Source organism: Maylandia zebra, linkage group LG10 (genome assembly GCF_041146795.1).
Source record: "Maylandia zebra isolate NMK-2024a linkage group LG10, Mzebra_GT3a, whole genome shotgun sequence".
Lineage (NCBI taxonomy): Eukaryota > Metazoa > Chordata > Actinopteri > Cichliformes > Cichlidae > Maylandia > Maylandia zebra.
The window spans coordinates 31,930,365-31,944,989 of record NC_135176.1 but is presented as its reverse complement, the minus strand read 5'-3'; the positions used below and the strand labels follow the sequence as shown (position 1 = coordinate 31,944,989).

At 43.3% G+C, this 14,625-nt stretch overlaps 1 protein-coding gene across 2 annotated transcripts; it reads right to left on the bottom strand.

Annotated features, from left to right (window-relative positions):
• Positions 1–25: 25 nt before the first annotated feature.
• On the bottom strand, positions 26–13,641 carry LOC101487285 (uncharacterized). Of its 2 annotated transcripts, XM_076889435.1 has the most exons (5): positions 13,458–13,641; positions 13,222–13,384; positions 776–869; positions 565–652; positions 26–448 (listed from the first exon to the last, which is right to left on the bottom strand). In XM_076889435.1, exons 2-5 carry the CDS (start codon positions 13,229–13,231, stop codon positions 47–49), a joined length of 594 nt encoding a protein of 197 aa, XP_076745550.1. In that variant the 5' UTR covers positions 13,232–13,384; positions 13,458–13,641; the 3' UTR covers positions 26–46. The 2 variants fall into 2 exon arrangements, with proteins under 2 accessions (XP_076745550.1, XP_004556896.1); XM_004556839.5 differs by lacking the exons at positions 13,222–13,384; positions 13,458–13,641 and adding an exon at positions 1,947–2,194.
• Between the last annotated feature and the right edge of the window lie 984 nt (positions 13,642–14,625).

Genomic DNA, 14,625 nt, shown 5'->3' with positions numbered 1-14,625 from the left:
ATAGTTTGAAAAAAATAACTCAAAGTTGAAGCATTCACAGCGATTTTTATTTACAGAACTTTACACATTTTTTTTCAACAAGTTTTTCCAATAACCCAAACAGCCTGTCCATTCTCTGTCGTGCTTCCTCTGCTCTTCTTTCCTCAAGTTCCCTCTGCAATCTCATATCCTCTCTGATCAAATCCAACAACTCGCTCTCCCAGTTCCTCTTTCTCTTTTCCCTTCTTGGCTCCAGCTGGCCATCATCCTCCTGCTCTTCCTGATCCCACGCTTGGTGTCCTACGGCTGAACTGGGACCTGGAGTGCTGTCCTGGATGGAGGTAATTAGGACTTGAGGCCTGGTGGAAGGCCTCTGTCCTAACACTTCATCCATAAGGGCAAACCAGGGCCATGTAGCAGCAGTGGGCTTCTCAATCCCTCCCTCGCCTGACCCTGGATACTTGCAATCCTAAAGGCAGAGGAAATCAAAAGTGGTGTTGAGAAAAACAGCATCAGTACACGTTTACATGAACACGTTTAATAACTTATAGTTAAAAATCCATATTTGAATACGACTGTACATACTTTGTATTTTTTTTTTAAATTGTCCCATTTTTTTTTGGCCTGCAACGGGGTGATTTTTCCCAGCAGGCCCATCTTCTCAAGAACTGCCCTAACAGACAGAAAGCACAGGAACATGTCAATCACGTTAATCCCTGAACAGCAACAACAAAATGTACGAACTAAAAAGCACTCGCATGCCTAACAGATTAAAAACTGCATACTGTTACTGTACCTCCAACCCAGAGCGGCTGAGTGTTTAGCACCGGTGAAAAGGTGCTCGTTGTCTCCGCGGAGTTTAATAAACTCAGCCGTCTGCTCTTTGCTCCCTGAAATATAAAAGGAGTAAATTCTCGAGCATCTCACGTGACTGTTTAACGTTTATTCAGCTGTGTGAAACTATAACTGTAATCCAAACCGACTTACTCAGGAACAAATAAAACACTGATAAAGCCAAACAATAACATTTTTACGTTATCTAAGTCAGCGGTCCCCAACCTTTTTTGCGCCACGGACCGGCCTTTAAGGTGTCGCGGATAAATACAACAAAATAAAACTAGTACCGGTACCGAAAAAAAGAAAATTTATTCATAACACACGTGAAAAGACCGATAAAAACCCTGAAAACCATACATTTCACACCTGAGCCTCAACTCTCGCGGCCCGGTACCAAACGAGTCACGGACCGGTACCGGTCCGAGGCCCGGGGGTTGGGGACCGCTGATCTAAGTGACTTGTACATCATGTTTAACCTGAGTTTGAAAACGATGCGTTTTAATAGTTTCAACATTACGCTTTCTGGGTCACAAAATAAACTTTTAAGATACGTTACGGTGAGAATGTAGCCGTGTACACTTCAAATATCTACTCGATTTATTAAGACAGCACAAATCTGCAAACGTGCTCCGACGTTTTCGGAGACGTCTGTTACGACCCAGCTCGATAGCTAGCCGCCTCAGTAGAGCCGGAGAGGAAAGCGAGCTCCCGGCACATCGTTTTCAAACGCCTCGCGGTCTTTCGCTCCTCGGGTTAATAAACACGTTATATTAAACTCCATCGAGACAGCTGGTGACGCAGATGTAAAGACCAGACAGTCCAATTTCACAGCATCGCACTTGCGGCCTTCTCGGTCTTCGGAGGACCCGGCCCACATGGACCGCGAAAGCCGGGTCCTCCGAAGGATGCAGATCCTGACTTTGGACACAGCTCAAATCTAAGTTTATTTTGTGACCCAGAAAGAGTAATATTCAAACTAACCTTTATGTTAAAAAAGAGCGGGACTGTCATCTACAGTCACGTATGTTCAACGACTGTAAAAAACAACAACTTCACCTTAACATTTAAAATTAAACTCACATTAACTTTAACATCTTAACATTTGTATCGCTACTTCAAGAATACCTTACATTTAAAAATGTAGCTTTCCTCCGATGCCATCTCTACCGACCCTGTATCTGCCGCCATTGTTGGAAGCTGCTACTGGCTGGGCCGCGCTATGAATTCTGGGATAGGATCCGGGGAAATGGAGCAGCCTTCGTCGCCTGGCTGTGACGTTTTAGACCTTCAAATGCGGTCTCCGAAGGATGCGGTCTAGGAATTGGGACCGGTGGATGACGTGATCAGCGGCAGGTGAACGTGGATAAAAGCGCATTCATAAGCTGCGTTCCCATTCAGGGCCGCATTTGAAGGGCGATTACGTCACAGCGACGCGAGGAAGGCTGCTCCAAATGCTTCCAGAGAGAATCTCTGTTCCACAGGTGATTTCTTATTGCAATTCCTTTGTCGGTGACATTACTTGGAAAAGAGTATGAACCACTCCTAACAAGTATCTTGTGAGGAATAAAGCAAAAGAAGTTTCATTCAAAATACTTCATAAATATTATCCTGCTAATCATTATATGACAAAGTTCAAAAGGGACATAAATGTGATCTGTGGATTTTGTGGAAGCCAAAATGATCTTCTGGATCTGTTCACATGCTAGAACGTTTTGGACAGACTTCAGTAGACTCGCTCTACAAGGACTTTACTCTGAAATGGAAAATGTTGTATTTTGTTTCTTTCGAAGGCAAAAAAAATCTATACTTTGTAATAAACTTGTTAATTGTCTTAGCTAAATTCTATTTCCACAAATGCAAATACAGTAGCCAAAAGCCTAATTTTAAACACTACTATAATGATACTCTATCTTACATAAAATTGATTAGTAGATCACTTAATAAAAAGGCTATAAAATAATTACTATTTGTGTTAATTACAAATTATTTGAATGTATGTAACTTTTTACATTACACCCCTGGCATATGTTAACTATGTTCCAATTTGTGTACATTCTCTGTATACTGTTGCTTAATAAAGTTCAGGGGAAAAAAGCCCAACGAAAAAGGATTGCATTTTTCGGGACAAATGTAATCGCATGGCAGGATGCTGTAAAAGGACCAAACTTCAGCCAGGAGAACAACTGAGATAATCCATCCACAATATGAGGTTAGTCATTCATATACTGCTGCATGGGCTGGGCTGTAGTTACATCGTAAGGTTTTAAAAACAGCTTTAAAATGATTAACGGTAATAAAAACCGAGAGAGGCCGACAGTGATCACTGACTGTTTTTAGGGTCTTGCTGAGATTAAATAGAACAAGATACAAAGCATTAAAACATGTAAAAAACACAACAGCCTTAATAAACGTAGAGTATCCTGGGCCCAGAAGCTTATTATGCTAACATAGCTGTGTAGCTAGCGGTCACGTAGCACATCATTATATACCAGCTAGCCCAACTTCAGTAACCCTACAAACGTCACTGCTGTTTAGTTTTCTGTCTTCATTTATGTAGGAAGTGATAACAGAGCTGTATGTTTGAATTAGTTTCAAAAATCTCTCTGTCAGAACATGCTATACTACATTTAGATGGAAGCTAGCGAGCTAACTCCCTCCTAACTTCTAACTCTGTTAAATTTCATAAATTCGGTTTTCATGGATACCTGGATATTAAACTTAATTGTTACACCTGGCAGAGCAGCCACACTGATCATTTTATTACGGATGAAAGAAATCAGACAGTTTTTCAACTCTCAGTGATCCTGCAGTGTTCGTTTGACTTTGGGACCTGGAGCAGAGTTTGGGCCCAGACACCGCTAATGACGTTGGACTTAAAGACCGGATTGGGCTCCAAGTGTCTCGAATGACAGAACAGACTCAAGAGCAGATTTGAAGGAAAGGGCAAAGGTTTATTTAGACACATAAACACTTAGTGACTATATGCAGAATGTGAGGCGAATCCAGGGGCTCCATGCTTAACGATCCACTCTCTGCACTCCACTCGCTCCCGTCTACTGTGCAAACTTGCACACGTTCAGGCAATCCAACGGAAGTCCACAACAGACGAGAAATCAAAGCCGGAAAAAAAATACAAGAAATCACAATTAGGTTGACCCGAGGTTACGGTGACGTGTGTCGTACAACGTTCGAGTGATCAGAAGAACTGAGCCGCCTCCTCAAATAGTGGCAGGGAGTGGGAGGATAATAAGCTGCAGCTGAGTAACTGCTTCCAGGTGTGTTGGCCAAAAGTGGGAGCCCACAATGAGCTCCGCCCAGGCGAGGAGAAGAGCGAGCGAGCGAGAAGCAAAAACAATAACAAATACCTGCAGCCTCACTGAGCCAGCTGGGTAGACAGGGGACTCTGACACTAAGTTTTAGTTCTTGCCAGATACAAATGAATGTTTGGTCCACGTGCAGTTTTCTGTAGACAGCATTTGGTCTTCATTCGACTTATTTTACCCACAGGTGGACCTAATATGGACCAGCAGTCAGGTTTGTTGAGACATTTGGGCCACGGTAACTACTGTACATGTGAAACAACATCTTCTGGGTTAAAACTCATCACGGTCAGCCATGTCTTCATGAAATCCCAGCGTCGGAGTGAAAACGCAGACATGTTCAACTGCAGAAAGTTCTCCAAGTGTACAACGTGAGGAAAAACCAAGACGTGCAAACCAAAAAGGATCCCTTCACATAAAACACGAGAACTGAATACAGCTGAATAAAAGTAGTGAAACATAGAGCTGCTGAAGTGTTTCCACATCTCAGAGGTTCCAACAAACTTTCACATTTTTGCAATAGAGAATTTAAACACGTGTTTAGTTACAGTACTGCTCAAACATCTTGAGCCTCACTTCTTCAGCCTCCACATTGGCACCAGGTGTGGGAAGCTTTTAGATCTGACAGCTGCTTCCAGCTTTGAAGCTGCGATGTAACAGTGGGCGTGGCCAGCAAGACGACGCCGGCAGATGCTCCAATGAGAGGACAGCAATGTGGGACCGAAGCCAGCCCGTTCTCCATCGTTGCTGTGGCGATGTGATGGTGCGTTGGAGGGATGTGCCGATGTTCCCATTTTACTACATGTAAGCAAGCTCGAGCAGGTTTCCAGGCAACACTCAAACAGTCGACGGTGGAAGGCTGCGTCAGGCTCGACGGAGGAGAAAATGCTGCTTTTTTTCTGTAGCTGCTTTTGTGTTTGGCTGGAAAATTTCCAGCGAGTGCCAACAGAAGGAGTCACACCGGGGCGTCCGGCGCTTCTGCCAAGGAAACGTCATCGTTATGCCGTCACTGTCTTGACCTTGTCGGGTTAATAGATGGCTGCAGGCGCCAAGGCTTCACACCTCAGACTTTCTACTTTTATTTGCTTCTGCATGCATGAATTGAAATGTGTATGTCAGGCACACTCAGCAACACAAGTTCTACAGTAAACACTGTCACCCTTAAAGGAGTGTTGGTACACTTTGCTTGGGCAAAGAGATTATAAGAAAATACAGACGTAACACGGCAGCTTGAAAAATCCCATTTAGATGCCAGTCAGTCCTCAGAGAGCCAAGGAAAACTGCGAAACCAGAGTGCGACACATAAAAACGCCCCCGCTTCCTGTTCCCAAGGAAGGACCAATGCTGCCACAGAGTTTGCAGTTTTACAAAAACCGAGTATTTTATTAATCTTGGAAGGTAAGAAACGTTGGGGTGGGCGTGGCCAAAACAAGAAACAAAACGCTCTAGAAATGAAACAGAACTAACCTATCAGGAGAAATCCAAAGTAAAACACAGGCCTCATAACCTACACAGCAACCGTGTACAACCTACACGGCCTTCCTAACCTACAGGAGAAAAAAAGTCATGATGTCGTGACGCTCCGGTGTCAAAAAAACCCAACACACTGTTTCAGAAGCACTAACTCGAGGCTTCATTTACAACGTAGCTGCTTCCGTGCCTGATTCAGTGGTTTATAAGGAAGTGAATCATTTGTGGGACTTGTGTTTTGATGGCGAGAGATGGCGATTTTGGTCAATTGGGTGGGTTTGCCAGGTTTCTGTTCTTGTTGTTTGCCTTTGTTTTGTGTATATATATATACACCTGCATTTCTACCAGTTTCTAGTCACTCCAGCATCGTCTGTTCCACGTGAGAGGATTTTCTCTAAGGCAGGAGAAAGACAACAAACAGACTCGGCCATCGCACAGTGGAACAAATTCTCTTCGTAAATAAACACCAAACAGGATAACCTTAAATACACCATGTTTTGACTTTCCAGTTCACAATCAATTATAGCCCAGGTCAAAAATATGTATAAGAAAATTGGCCTAATATCATATTATTTATAAACACACCTGTCCAGTGATTTAATTGCATAAGTACTTGGAGGGAGAACCTCACAGCAGAAGCTACTCTATAATCAGAATCAGAATCAGAATACTTTATTGATCCCTGGGGGAAATTATTTTTTGTTACAGTGCTCCATTTTAAACCAACATTAAGACAAGACAGACAATACGCTAACTAAGAATAGTACAATATATACATATATATACATACATAGGGTAATGTGTTGTACATTATTATATGTATATTATATGTATTTTTTATCTATTGTATTTACCAACATCAAGAAGTCACAAGCAAAGAAATACCAAACCATGGTCATGTTTAAATAAGAAATGTTTATTGATCATATTTATTTATTAAAGAAATAGACATAATTTTTTCACCCAAAAATACATGTTCAAAGCAACATAAGGACGGCCCAATATCAGACAGAACTGTGAACTCTGTAGAGTGGGCGGTCAGAATCAAGCAGTACACTTTAATGTGTAGATTCAAGCTGTTCCTCATACTTTTGGCCACCAGATGTCACCAGAGATGACCGTGTTGAAAAGCGAGTAATGAACAGTTTTTAAACTCAAGCTTCAATGCTAAAAGCTTCATTTGGCCATCACTAGAACAAAGGTTTTGAAAAAAAACAAGGCTTCCCATCCCTAAAACTGCCAGCTCAATCAGAAAAGGTCTATTTACAATATTTACAAAAACAACAATCTAGTTCTTCGATCACAGAAACTTCAACACACAGCTAAACATAAAGCACAGGGCTAAACACACAGCCTGTTTGGAAGCAGGAAGTAGGCAGGCCATGCCGAGTTTGATGGGTCCCAATTTATAGCCAGCCCCCCTCAGTCTTCAACCAGTGGTTAGCCTCCACCCGGAACTTACGTAAGCAAAAAAGGCAGAGAAAACGAACAACACCCCCCTGAGGTGGGAGGAGCAAAAGCAACACAAGAAATGATGACCTGGGTCATAACAGAGACCAACCTGCATTGCTTGTGCTGAAGACACCCGTCTTATATCCTGCAGGTTACTTATCATGAGTCGCCTCCACTCATGGCATTCCCTCTGGTCTCAATCAGCTCACTGAGCTCCTCCATCTTATTCTCCAAACACCTCACATTGATCAGGGTGACCTGGTCCAGCGCTAACTATATGCTTTGTCAAAAAGGAAAGTTTGAAGCATAATTTTAAAAGTAAAGAGGCGGTCTGTCTCCTGATCCTAAAGTGGAAGCTGGTTCATAGAAGAGGGGCCTGAAAACTGAAGGCTCCGCCTCCTGTTCTACTTTTAAATACTCTAGGAACAAGTAAGCATGGCAACAAGTATGGCAGTGTCCCCCAAGAGGGTAATGGACCCCCTCTTGATCCTCTACCTAATCTAAACGGGTATCGGTCACAATCAGCCAAGGTTTCAGGTGAATCCATTGTGAAACCTAGCCCCACCCTATCATGTGATTTGCTGAGGTCAAAGGATGTGAGTGGGCGTTAAGGCGTCTGGAAAGGGATCTCAGATGTTGCACATCTGAAAACTGAAGGAACACTAAAGGACACCGCGCATGATGTAACAGCGAAACAGGAGGAATCTGACAAATAGCGAGTTCTGAGTGGACATAGATGCTTCTTTCACTCCTCTTTCAAACCATCCGTCCTCTCTGTCCAAAATGTGAACATTGGCATCCTCGAAAGAGTGACCTTTGACCTTTAGATGCAGATGGACCGCTGAGTCTTGTCCCGTCGAGATGGCTCTTCTATGTTGTGCCATGCGCTTGTGAAGTGGCTGTTTGGTCTCTCCGGTGTAGAGGTCTGAGCATTCCTCGCCGCACTGCACAGCATACAGTGTGTTGTTAGCTTGTGTTTAGGAGTTTTGTCTTTGGGATGAACCAGTTTTTGTCTGAGTGTGTGGCTCGGTCGTGCTTGGAGTGTACTTCAGACCCAGCAACACACTCAGACAAAAACCGGTTCATCCCAAAGTTAACTCAGAAAGATCAATTGGAGAAAAAGAGTCTAAATGAATATCAATGGTGCTGAAAGTAGCTGTAGATAATGTTACATCTGTGTGATAATTATTGGTAATTTTTCCTCTAATGGTTAAAATTTTATTTGTGAAGAAGTTCATGAAGTCATTACTAGTTAACGTTAAAGGGATGGTTGGCTTAACAGAGCTCTGACTGTTTGTCAGCCTGGCTACAGAGCTGAAGAGAAACCTGGGGTTGTTCTTATTTTCTTCAATCAGTGATGAATAGTAAGATGTTCTGGCTCTGCGGAGGGCTTTCTTATAAAGCAGCAAACTATTTCTCCAGACTAAATGATGATCCTCTAAATCTGTGACACGCCATTTCTAACAGCTTACGAGTCGTCTGCTTTAATTTACGCATTTGAGAGTTGATCTCTTCATGTGATCATAAAGGGATGAACATGATCAGCAACAATCAGTGGACATCAGGGGGGCCAAGAAAATATCCTCTACATCATTACACCACCAGCAGCCTGAACCGTCAATACAAGGCAAGATGGATGCTTGCTTTCATATCTTTTACACCCAGTTCTGACCCCACCATTCAAACGCTGCAGCAGAAATCGAGACTCCTCTCGCTCTGCAGCTTTGGTTTTAATCTTTCCTGATATCTCCGTCCTTCACTGCCTTCAGAGTGATTTTAGCGTTATTAAAATTTCTGTATCACAAATGAGCCTGGTTTATATACATTATTCTGAAAAGTAATATGGAGAAAAAATGAAGTCATGCTCAACAAGTGGATGCTCAGTGATGGTTTCATAAGAATCCAGGCATGTGGTACAAAAATATCTCCAAATATCACATCAAAATAAAAATACAGAACAAAATGAAGAGTGAAGCTCTGGAGAAGTCTGTTTCGTTCTCTCTCCAGAGGTCTTTTCATTACTCAGGAGCACATTTGTAGTTGTGGAGACGGTACTGTATGGCCTCCCTCTCTCTCTTTATATAACCTCACAGGGTGAATCATCTCCATCATCAAGGTGTTTGTCTCCGTGCTGAACTGCACGTCTTAAAAGCCAGATACTCATACTGTTACACAATCAATGTTCTCAGTTTCCTTTAGGCCAAGAAATATTTCTCTGAAGGTGTGAGGATGTCATGTTTGTGAATCCTGAGCCTGGAGGTACTGCTGTAATCATCCTTTAACAAGATGGTGACCGAGTTGACTCTCCGCTCACTCGGGGGCATCGGGGATTGCAAATAAACTGCAGGCGTGACTGAGCTCAACGGGACACGAGGAAAGTCTGAGAGTTGGTCACAGGCAGCATGTTGCTGAGCCTGCAGCTCAGGATGAATACAAAAGACATTCAGGTGGATCTGAATCTGTTCTAAATGATCTGCCGACAGAGGCGGGAGTGTGCCTTCTTTTTGCAGTGCAGGTAAAGTAGTGAGTACTGTGCTGCTAAACAAACAACACAGGGTCCAGACTCATAATTGGACGGTGGTGCAGTGGCAAGCTCTGTCACCTCATAGCAGGTGCTAACATTGGCACTAACAGAGATGTTCTTTCTTACCCAACACTTGCAGGGATTTGAGTTTCCTCCAGTGTCAAACCAGGGATGTCTTCTGTGGCAGGTGAATGTGATAACGAAAACGGTCTCGAGCCAGTAAAACTGGATATCAGTGGTTATAGGAGGAAACGCAAGACACTGTCCACCACAACTGTCTTATACCAGCTTCTGCCAGTATCACTGTTTCATAACCTGGGTTACAATGGACTGGAACTACCCCAGTATTAGTGTGTAATAACCAGAGGCTACAGTAGGCTGGAACTACCCAGAATGGCATTCAATAAATGAGTAGTTAAAGCTGATTGGCAGATTAACACACAATACTGCAGAGTGAGTTTGGCTCAGCAATAAGAAGGTCATGATGTCATGCCCCGCTTACACCTCGAACCCTTATTCCTGCGATGCATTCATGGTGTAGACATGAAAGTTATATAACTTTGCACCACTATGCTGTACAGTATCACTGCCGGGGTTTGTCTCCTCGATGGGGAGCGAGAGCTGGCTGCTGTTGTCAGGTGGCTCAGGAGGTCGAGGAAGGTTGGTGGTTTGATCCTGGGCAGTTTTAGTTTGATGCCAAAGTATCCTTGGGCAAGATGAACTGGTCCTGATGCATTCATTAGAGTGTGAATGTTAGACAGAAAGCTCATCTGACCACAGAGACACTTTGACATATTCGTCAGGCTTTTTTCATGTTCTTCTGCAAACTTTAATCTTGCAGTTTTATGCCAAACTGACAAAGCAACGTCTTTTTCCCCCTTGGATGCTGTCTGCTGTATAAAGGTTATGTAATGTCCTTTGGGCTGTCTGAGCTGTCACTGAAGCTCTGATTTCCTTTAATACTCCCTGCATCGTGTCTGAAGCACTCTCTCAGAGACAGGGAGTACATGGTGTCAAATTAAATTTCAAATTCAAATTTTATTTGTCACGTACACAGTCATACACAGTACGATATGTAGTGAAATGCTTGGACAACTGCTCGTGACCTAAAGAAAACAAAAAAGGAAAAGGCTATGAATAAGATAGGAAATAAATATGAAAAATTAAAAAGGGTAAATTTAACTAGGAAGGAATAAAATATAAATTAAGGTTAAAAATGAAATAACTGTACAACACAAATTAGAATGAAGGGTAAATTTAACTGGGAAGAATAAGATAAAATATATAAATTAAAGTTGAAAATAAAATAACTGTACAACAAAATACACAATATAGAACTATATAAGAATGTATGAAGAAATATAAATAAATATATACACAATAACAGCAGCTGTACAAGTATTAACTGGAAATGAAGAATATAGTGACCAGTGTTGTGCAAAACCAAAGTCCAGAAAGTCCAGTGTGTGTGTAAGAACCATATGTGTGGGTCAGTACTGTGTGGTGGTGTGATTGAGAGACCGTATCGCCTGCGGGAAGAAGCTCCTCCTCAGTCTCTCTGTGTTGGTCTTCAGGGAGCGGAATCGCTTTCCTGACCTCAGCAGAGAGAACAGTCTGTTGTTGGGATGGCTGAGGTCCTTCACCATCTTCCTGGCCTTGGTCCAGCACCGCCTGCTGTAGATTGAGTGCAGGTCAGGGAGCTCGGAGCGGATGGTGCGCTCAGCTGACCGCACAACCCTCTGTAGAGCTCGTCTGTCCTGCATGGTGCTGTTCCCGAACCAGGTTAAGATGTTTCCCGCCAGGATGCTCTCTATGGTGCACGAGTAAAAGTTCCTGAGCACCTTGGAGGGCAGTTGGAAGTCTCTCAAGCGTCTGAGGTGGTAGAGACGCTGTCGGGCCTTTTTCACCACGGTGTTGATGTGACAGGACCATGACAGGTCCTGCGTGATGTGAACTCCGAGGTATTTGAAGCTGTCCACTCTCTCCACTGGGCACTCGTTGATGACGGGGGTCTGGTAGTTCCTCTCCTGCTTAGTGCTGAAGTCCACTATCAGCTCCTTTGTCTTACTGACGTTTAGAAGGAGGTTGTTCCTCTGGCACCAGTTCTCCAGATTCCTAATCTCCTTCAGGTAGGCCGTCTCGTTGTTATCAGAGATCAGGCCCACCACGACGGTGTCGTCAGCAAACTTGATGATGGTGGTGGAGCTGGTAGTGGCCACGCAGTCATATGTGTACAGAGAGTACAGCAGGGGGCTCAGAACACACCCCTGGGGGGCTCCAGTGCTGAGAGCGGTGGAGGCTGAGACATGTCCGCCCATCCTTACTGCCTGTGGTCTGCCAGTTAGGAAGTTGGAGATCCACAGACACATAGATGAGCTGAGTCCCAGATGCTCCAGCTTGGTGGTGAGTGTGGAGGGAATTATGGTGTTAAATGCAGAGCTGTAGTCTATGAAGAGCATTTTAACATAATTCCCCCTTCTAGTGTCCAAGTGAGTGAGTGATGTGTGGAGGAGATGAGAGATGGCATCGTCTGTGGAACGATTTGGACGGTAAGCGAACTGTAGTGGGTCCAGTGTGTCTGGTAGTGAAGAAATGATGAAGTCTCTGACCAGGCGTTCAAAGCACTTCATCACTACTGAGGTGAGGGCTACAGGGCGATAGTCATTGAGAGAAGCAGGGTGGGGTTTCTTCGGGACAGGAACAATGATGGACTCTTTGAAGCATGTGGGGATCACCGACTGAGATAACGAGATGTTGAATATCTCAGTGAACACAGGAGCTAGCTGGTATGCGCAGTCTCTTAGGATACGACCTGGGATGCCGTCTGGTCCTGCTGCTTTCCTGGTGTTCACTCTCTTGAAGGCTCTCTTTACTTCATGCTCGGAGATGACGAGCACGTTTCCGGTGCTGGCAGTATCTTCCTGTCTGCAGCCGTTAGCGCCGCTAACACTAGCATTGTTGGAGTTTAAAGTTGAAACGCCCAAAAACATAACGAATGTGCCCACCTGGAACTTTCTGTCCTTTCACACTCCTGAGTCTGGGATTTTGTTTCTATACCACCAAAAGAAGAAGAAAAAGGGGAAAACTGAAGACTTATCTCCCAAATCTGGATCTCCACCACCTCTCATTAAGATAATCTCACAAGTTGGTATTTTTATCTTCTTGGTTTCTTCTTTGATTTTGTTCCTTTTTGGGTTCTTCTGGATTTTTTGTCTGACCTTAACATCAGCTGCCAGTCCCAACCAATTCATCATTTATTCTGACATTTTTATTGAGACTCTTTACCTCGATGAAAGCCGGAGCTGGAAATGATTATAATAGCTTAAAAGCATCATTAACATTGTTTTGTGGCAGCAGGGAATCAGAAGTGCTCAGAAAAGGTGACATTTAAACAAATTGCTCCATTTGTCCCTGTCTGGCTGAGGCTCTTTAATCAAATGAGCCTTTGTGGTTTAATAAGTGTCGTTCATAATTGATATTCCTTCTTTAAAAAGAGGCTAAACCAACAAAGATACACACCTGAACCAAAACACCTTAACTCTACAAGCCTTTTTCAAATCACTGTCAGGGTTCTGGTTTGTCTTATGATGCTAACTTTAGCTGCTGTCTGATGTTAGCTTGATAGAATTGCTGTTTTACCTTGAAACATCCTTATGGTGCCAAAATCTGGGTAAGAATTGGTATTTCTTGCAGTCCCGTAACATGACCTGGATCAAGAAGCATCCATTCATCTTCTTCCTGTTGTGCAGGTCAGGGTCACCGTGCTGGAGCCTACCCCGGCTATCATGAGGTGAGACGTGTCCTGGACAGATGAGCAGTCTGTTGCAGTCGTCGCTAAAAAATAAAAGTCTGCAAATCGAAAAAATTAAACTTACTTGGATGTTCAATAAGAAAGATCTGTATTCACTCCTGTGTCCTGATTCTTGGTCGTTTGGCCTGATGGTCTATTTTTTACGTTCCATTTTGTCGCTCTGTCACACTCGATTCTGCTGTCATCACTTTGGTCCAATCATTTTCCTGCCTTCTGTCGACCACCCGATCTCAGCTCTCCTCTCTGCTCCAACATATCTACCTGTGGCGCGGCTGCAGGGAAGGCAGACACACCTGAGCAGCACGAGCAATCACGCCTCACCTGCTGAAAAGAAGAAAGAACTGAACTGTTGTTGATGGTGAGGCTGTGAGCTGCAGAGCTGCAGCCGAGTATTGTTGAAACACCAACCGTAAGAATAAAGTATGATGAAAAGCATGAAACCATGTGGAGTTATTACCCCTCCGTATCCACAGCTCCACTCTACTCTGTGGCTTCCTCAGAGTCTACATACACTAATCTACTGATGATTTCTCATTAGAAACTTTACAGCTGCTGGTTGTGACCGGCTGACACTGGGACGAGTGTTTCCTGAGTACGCGCTTCAGGCAAACGTGTTCAGCTGCTCTAAATGAACAGTACTGGTTTTTACCAAAGTGGGTTTTTAAAATTTCTATAATGTTAATCGACCAGTGAGTGCAAGCTCCTTAAGGAAAACCATACTTTTAATTTTAAAATTATTTTAGTTATCGACACATTTTCTTATTTAATTTTAGAGAAAAAGCTGAAAAAATTGTAAAGCACAATATTAGTTTCTGATTAAGAAATTATTTACTTGCATTCATGAAAAATAGCTTTTTTATATATAACAAAGGTGAATTCAGTTTATTATGTGGCTATTAAATAATAGCATAAAAAAGTGTGTTTTGTTGTTGTTATGGAAGGTGGTCTAATAAACTCCACTGGCCTTGAACCACGACACACCTCCACCTGTGTTACAGCTGTACCTCTCTCCTGACGGTACATACTGATGAAGATTTGAGCCAAAAATGTCTCATTTGGACTCCTCGCTCGCATCGTCAGACCTTCTGTCCACTCTTCTGTAGTTTGCCTCACCTGTCCTCCCAGTTTCCCTTCCACTGAAACCATTTCTGGCTTCAGTGAACAGTACACGGATCAGCTGAAGGTCCAGATGTAGACTCAGGTCTTGCGTCCTCGGATTCTTAAGGACGTGA